Source organism: Sinocyclocheilus rhinocerous, unplaced genomic scaffold (genome assembly GCF_001515625.1).
Source record: "Sinocyclocheilus rhinocerous isolate Xijiao unplaced genomic scaffold, SAMN03320098_v1.1 scaffold1983, whole genome shotgun sequence".
NCBI lineage: Eukaryota > Metazoa > Chordata > Actinopteri > Cypriniformes > Cyprinidae > Sinocyclocheilus > Sinocyclocheilus rhinocerous.
The window spans coordinates 57,281-64,841 of NW_015652276.1; the positions used below are offsets into that span (position 1 = coordinate 57,281).

General features: G+C 35.3%; 1 protein-coding gene across 1 annotated transcript in view; it reads right to left on the reverse strand.

Annotated features, from left to right (window-relative positions):
• Positions 1–660: 660 nt before the first annotated feature.
• Positions 661–7,561, reverse strand: part of LOC107714300 (dehydrogenase/reductase SDR family member on chromosome X-like) — a 58,713-nt gene continuing 51,812 nt past the window's right edge. The window contains exons 5-6 of the mRNA XM_016520113.1: positions 6,015–6,222; positions 661–840 (exon numbers count right to left, since the gene is read on the reverse strand). Coding sequence (XP_016375599.1) covers positions 661–840; positions 6,015–6,222 — 388 coding nt within the window. The remainder of the gene's footprint in view (positions 841–6,014; positions 6,223–7,561) is intronic.

Below are 7,561 nucleotides of genomic sequence, written 5' to 3' on the forward strand. Positions count from 1 at the left end.
ATGGATGTCAATGAATGACAAAATGGTTTTGGTCACCAACATTCTACAAATTATCTTCTTTTGAGTTCAGTAGAAGAATATAAGTCATACAGGATTAGATAAACATTAATAAATTATGACAGAATTTTCATTTTTTGGGTGAACCCCTTTAACTGTTTTGACATGACATCTCAAAATCCTGTGCTCTTGATGCAAAATGCAACTCAAATGAAAACCAACGACTTTTTGTAATGTCTATTGAATGCATTACTTAACACTGTAATGTTTTAAATTATCTTTATTTTGGGGCTTCTCCCCAATTTGATTATGCAATTCAATTTATTTATTGTCAGTTCTAATTTGTATGCTTCCTCATGTGACACTTGCCTCATGTTTACACATGATGCTTTCCAGCTGCAATGGTTAATTATTCAAATTATCCTTCTGATTGCAAATGTTATGGCTCGCTTCCACATCAGAAGATCTTAAAGTTGGGCTGCACAGTTGGTGAGATTGATATGCAGACGATCAGATGGACTATGACCTCCAGACGTATCAATTACACAGGACAGCCGATCTTCTCTAAAACCGCTGCCAGATTCTGCACTTCAAACGGCTCTCTTTAAGGCCAGGCAATTGGGGCTGAGCACTGTTTTTCTCTTTCGTCTGAGGGAATTTGGATTAAACTACAGGAGCCACAAGGTTTCTGCTTTCTTTCCACAACTTGTTTTGCAGCCGTTCGTCATAAGAAAGTGCTGAAGACTCCGTCTTGCGTCCGTTGTACAGATACAGTCCTCCGATCCCCTCCAGCTCGGAGGCAGCTGCAGCGTAGATGGCTGTGGATGCTCCTTCTGCAGGCGTCTGTGGATGGACAGGAATCAGAGATGAAGTCAACACAGCTGTGTGCACGTTAAGAATATTGAAACTGACACTATCTAAGAAGGACAGGAAAGATGTTCCCGATTCCTGGAGTAAAAATATAAATTTGTCATTTCTGCCAATGTCGTTGACTTCACTCATCCTTGTACGTGACAGCCATCGCAATGTTACAGTAATGCAGTTGCTACAGCGTCCCTTCATTTGTGCTGTAGTGTTCTTCTGGGCACTTGAAGTCTAACCCTAGTACTTGACATATATCTTTAGCTGCAAGCTCTGGTAATTGCCACTTACATCTGCACTTTCTTGTAAGTTGCTTTGGTAAATAAACCTGCGGCAAAATACTAGTATTATATCTGTATTAGGACTGTCAATTTGTCATTTGGTTACACTTTAGAACAAGGTTTAAATTGTTAACATTAGTCAATGCATTTGGTATCATGGCTTTTTTATAGCATGGAATATATTCAAATACACTAAATATAATATATACAGTGGGTACGGAAAGTATTCAGACCCCCTTAAATTTTTCACTCTTTGTTATATTGCAGCCATTTGCTAAAATCATTTAAGTTAATTTTTTTTCCTCATTAATGTACACACAGCACCCCATATTGACAGAAAAACACAGAATTGTTGACATCTTTGCAGATTTATTAAAAAAGAAAAACTGAAAAATGCTCAGTATTTAGTAGAAGCACCCATTTGATCTAATACAGCCATGAGTCTTTTTGGAAAAGATGCAACAAGTTTTTCACACCTGGAATTGGGGATCCTCTGCCATTCCTCCTTGCAAATCCTCTCCAGTTCTGTCAGGTTGGACGGTAAACGTTGGTGGACAGCCATTTTTAGGTCTCTCCAGAGATGCTCAATTGGGTTTAAGTCAGGGATCTGGCTGGGCCATTCAAGAACAGTCACAGAGTTGTTGTGGGCTGCACAGTTGGTGAGATTGATATGCAGACGATCAGATGGACTATGACCTCCAGACGTATCAATTACACAGGACAGCCGATCTTCTCTAAAACCGCTGCCAGATTCTGCACTTCAAACGGCTCTCTTTAAGGCCAGGCAATTGGGGCTGAGCACTGTTTTTCTCTTTCGTCTGAGGGAATTTGGATTAAACTACAGGAGCCACAAGGTTTCTCTATACTGAGCTGAATCAATACAGCACAAAGAGTGTGAGAAAAGCTTCTCTCTTAAAGCTGTTAGTATTGGGCCATACGGGGCCTGTGTGCTTAAGGTGAAATGGAACAACAGCTGCGGTACAGAAAGACTCGACACCTTTATATACTGTTTTATAGGGCTGATCACAACATTTACAGTATATATTCCGCAATGCTAGAAATGCGTCAACCAGTAGAGATTTTGCTGGGTCGTATATACATTTATTTGCATGGCTATCAGTGAGTAGGGCTGCTTTACATTATTTTTATGTGAGTGACAGTACACTGTAAAAAAATATTTTTCAAAGTCATAAAGATTATTGGGTACATGTTACAAAAAAAGAAGAAAAAAAGAAGAAAAAAAATAAAATTTCTACTTAAAGGGGTCATATGATGCGATTTAAATTTTTCCTTTCTCTTTGGAGTGTTACAAGCTCTTGGTGCAACACATTTCATTACATCAAATACACAAAATAATGTTCTTTTTAGCAACATCATATGACCCCTTTAAAAAATGTATATGTAGTCTAATTCAATGTAATTCAATGTGTTACTTGCTGATTCCTCACAATTATTTGTGAAATTAACTAGCAATTTCTGTGTGAAAACAATTTGATAAAGGATTTGCTTTATATCAACTTTTCAGGGTATATAACGTGAAGTAACAGGGAATAACGAGAAAATGCAGACTGGATCGACTGCTATTTTACAAATGCTTTAAATGTAGCTCAACCATTTAGAAAACTATGGCCTGGTTTCACAGACAGGGCTTAGACTAAGCCAGGATTAGGCCATAGTTCAATTAGGACATTTAAGTAATTTTTCATAAACGTGCCTTAGAAAACACATTACTGGTGTGCATTTTGAGCCAAAACAAAGGCACTGATATATTTTAAGATCAGTCAGTGCAAGTTTCTTTCAGTTGACATAGCTCAGACTTACATTTTAGTCTGGCACTAGGCTTAAGTCTTGTCTGTGAACCCGGGGGTCGTTTCATAATAACGCAAAAAGCCCCAAGAAGCTGAGGTTTACAGTTATCATATTTTATAAAATATCTATTCGATACGTTAACATTAGTTATAGCTAACATGACATGAGAGAACAATACCTTTACAGGATTGAGTAATCTAGATTAATTTATTAACTTGTCAATTTCTACATAAACTAATACATTTCAAATTCAAGTATACATTATATTCATTATATTCTATAAACAAACATGAATTACCAATATAATTACAAACTGACATTTAATAAAATCTGTAAAAATGTTGTTCACAATACCTAATGCATTACCTAATGATAATGAAACTCAATTGTTTCTTAATAAGTAACACATAAGTATTTTTTTATCCATCAAGTTCCAAATAAAAACAGAGAAAAAAACAAAACAAAACAGAGATGAAGTACCTTGTATTTGTATATATTAATTCACTGGGATATCTAAAAATACCACATGACTATTTAATATGTAAAGCATTATTTTGTTGAATATTAAGGGAAAATGATGCAGATAACGTGAAGATTTTAGTCATACCACCCTCCCATAAAATGTTTTATATCCAAACATTTTTTATTCCTCGGTTTGGGTTCTGACAATTGGAAAAGGTGTCAGGTGAAAAAAGGAAAATGTTGGTGGAAAATTGGTGTAAAAGGAGTGTTTAAAAGGAAGTATACTTCAGTTTTGAGAGCACATCTGATTTATAGGAAGGACAGACGTCATATCGCTCTCTTTCCCTGAATACAGACGGTTCCAGAAATAAACTTCAGAAATTGTATACGCATTCAGTATTCACACCATGCACAGCAAGCCCTCTTTTTCAGGGAAAAAAGAAAAAGAAAAACCTATTAAAACACACCATTATCTTTTACATTTTTTCTTCAACAATATTTTTTTGCTCTTGGATAAACCTTCTCTATCACATTTTTTCTTTTCTCCAAGTGCCGAAAAATTGTATTCTCTACAGTGGGTGTGCTCCTATTTTGAAAGCCTTTGCCTGTTTAGTCATAACAATATTTCCTCTCAAGACATTCATAATTTGTCATCTTTCCTTTTAAACACGTAGAGCACACTGTCCTCGCTGAACACTGTAATTTTTGGGTTTTCTACAGCGATTCCTGTGCCGCATTCATAATGGACACTGTGAACCGTGACTCAACCTGACTCGTAAATAAGCACCCTGCAAAAGGATATTGCCGTGCTGATAATGATCACAATGAATCAATATCAACACACCTCACCTCAACAAGGGTACGAGTTTGACGGAAATTACATTTGTATTCAACAGATTCCACACTGAATTATCTTTTGTAGTACAAATAATTCCCCTTGAAAAGAGGCGAAGGTCACTGCCCATTGTTGTGGTTTTCATATGCTACCTCACCCTGTCTATTGCACATAACTAAAGAGAGTTGTTCACACATAAAAATGAATTATATACTGTTCTGGCAGAGCGTGCAACACTATCACGTGCTGCTGTTTGCTATTCTGATCATCTCTGAAGCTCTTTTAGCACAAACTCTGAATTTAATGGACTAGATAGAAACACTTTGATTGGCTGAGGGATGACAGTAAAACAACCTGCGAAAATGGAAGCAATTTTGATCATTTTGAGCCAACACATCAGTGAGCTCATAGATGGGTAGTTATTGTATAAGGTGGCATGTAACATACAACATAAACAGTGAGATCCAAAAGTCTAAAATCACATTAAAAATCTGGAGATATTATATATGTATATGTGTGTGCGCATGTATGTAATTGTATATTTTATTTTTCCTTTCTCATTCGTGTTTTCATTTTCTTACACTGATCTGAAATTCAATAGGTGTAACAAATACTCTTAAAGAAGATGAAAGAATCACATCTGATTAACACATGCACACACACACACACACGTCTGGTCAGCTATCCTTGTGGGGACTCTCTTTGAAGCAAAGAGACAATATAAATCCAATTATTGTTCACCCTGACACAGTGGCTCCAAACCTTTAGATTTAAATACGAATTCCAAGAGATTGGGTGAGACAGACAGATGGAGAAGAACAAAAGAAAGAGTGAAAACAGTGTCTCCCGGGATACACTGATCTGCCACAATGCCTTATTGCAACATATTGGGGCAGGTGGGTTTGTCACAAAGTGTTGTCATTCAACAGTGCACCTTTGTCAGTAACTGTAAAGCGTGTTACACACAAGCGCAACGTGTCTGAGGGAAAATATTCATGAACTTGCTAAACTAAATTTAATGCGTTTTAGATATGAACGCTGGGAATTCTATACTGGACTGGTAAGTAATGACAGGGATTTTAGTTATTTTTCAATTTATCAGTATTATTCAGTTTTGGATATTTATTTGCTGATATTTAATTGTGAATATGCTTCTGCCGATTTTTAGATTTTGACATCACATAGCACTCGAAAGAGCTAAGAAAGGGAGAGAAAATTTTAAGAGAGCTTTTAAATAATAGGGGTCCCAACCAGGGTTATTATAGTTCAATTAAAACCACAAAAAAAATAAAAAATTAATAAATAAAAAATACATATAAAATATATAAATCTTGAACTTATTTTATTTCAGCTAAAACCTTCTCATCATCTATTCATTTCAAAATAATAGCTACCCATATTTCATATTTTCTATCTATGTATCTATCTATCTATCTATCTATCATAAATAGTACAGATTTTTAATATTTTTCATTTAACAGTTAGTCTATAATCTGAAAATAATTGCTATCTTTTTGATATTGAAAATTTGCATTTTTAATTACACCCACTTAAAAGTGGTGCATTCACTCTAGTGTCTATAGTCTAGTCTGATTCCACCTCATTTCCCGTTCTCTCTCTGTCCTGTCATACAAAGTGGTAACAAAGCCAAAAAAGAGTGAAACTGAAGCTCTACACCTCAAGAATTCTCTGAGACAAAAATGTCCAGGCAATTATTAGCCTCTAGTAAATTAATGAGGTTTTATAGAGGGAAATATGATTTGCCTTACCCTGAAGAGCAGTTTAGCGAAAGGTTTCTTGGCCAGCTGGGCTAGGCTAGACAGATTGCCATACAGGGCTGTGTCCACCATGCCTGGGTCCACTGCATTAACTGTTACAGGGTCACCTCTGACCCACAACAGGTTCTGCAGGTGGTAGGAGAACAGCAGCAGGGCCAGTTTACTCTGGGCGTATGCACCATGAGCACTATAACACACCCTGTGCAAGAGAGAGAATGGGAGAAAAGAAAGAGGCACTGAGTGTGGTTAAACAGCTATTTTGGTGTCAGTGATCATTGATGTATTGTTTACTGTAATTTGTGTTTGTAAACCCATTATAACAAGAATTTGCTTGCTTCAAGTCTGATCATTCTCAACAGCAGTGACTCTTAAAGTTATTTTTATATTTCTAATATAATTTAAATATTTTTCTATATAGTGTTACCTTTTTTAAGTTTTTCATGTAATATTTCTGTTTTTTTTTCCAACTTCATTTCAACTAGCATATTTTAGCATATCCATTTAATCTTAATAACTGTAGTTTGAGTTAATCACAAACACAATTTGCAACTCATTTTACAGTACTTCCATCATAACGCATTTCTGAATGAAACAAGATATTCAATGAGGAAAAAAAAAACCTATAGGGCAGGACTTGATTTTATGCATCAGGAATTGATTGGATAATTAAAGATGAGCTTTCCATAATAGAATGGGATCAGAGGATGCGATCTCTATACAACAGGCGGTTGGAGGAGCGCTGAAAAATGAGAAGGCTTGATAACGTCATGTGAAAAGTTAAGTTGCTTCAAAATTATTACATTTTCATGAAGGATTCTGCAGACATTTTTTATATCTTTGAAATAACAGCTGACATGATCAGATGTCTTTTATACACTCTGGGATTGCCCATCAAGACAAGCATTTTAAATATTCAATACCAATGCAATAACAATACCTGACATAATATTCAATCATTTATATATACATATAAATTTTTTTTAAAAATGACAAGAAAAACTAATTTTAGGCTGTTTGTTCTATTGTAATTAGTATCATTGTTCTCATTTTATTACTGACTATATACTTGAATAATTTACTTGTTAACTTGAATGCTTTCTTGATTGATTGTTCGATTAAAAATACTTGATTTCAACATGTCAGTTTTCATTGAATTTGTTAATGTTGTATATTAACATTCAACTTATAAAATAATTTGTTAAAAAGCATATTAGTTTTAGCTGTGGTATTGAAATTGTCATAGAGAATCATGAAATTTCATCAGGACGATGCTATATGCTTTAGAGAGGTCTGAGTATAAGATACACTTGAAGGCATCTAGAGGAAACAGTGACCCTCACATTAACAAACCAAAAATCTTGCATTTCTATGCAAGTGTCGAAGTCCTAGAGTGCCCTAGAAAGAAGAATCCATGTCTAATCTTTCAGCTGACTCATTTATCCGTTATTTATACCAACAGATGTCTTTGTGCCCACCACCGCTTCTCTCACTCTCTCACCTTGAAGAACATATTTATTAGAAATCTAGAAATCCAACCC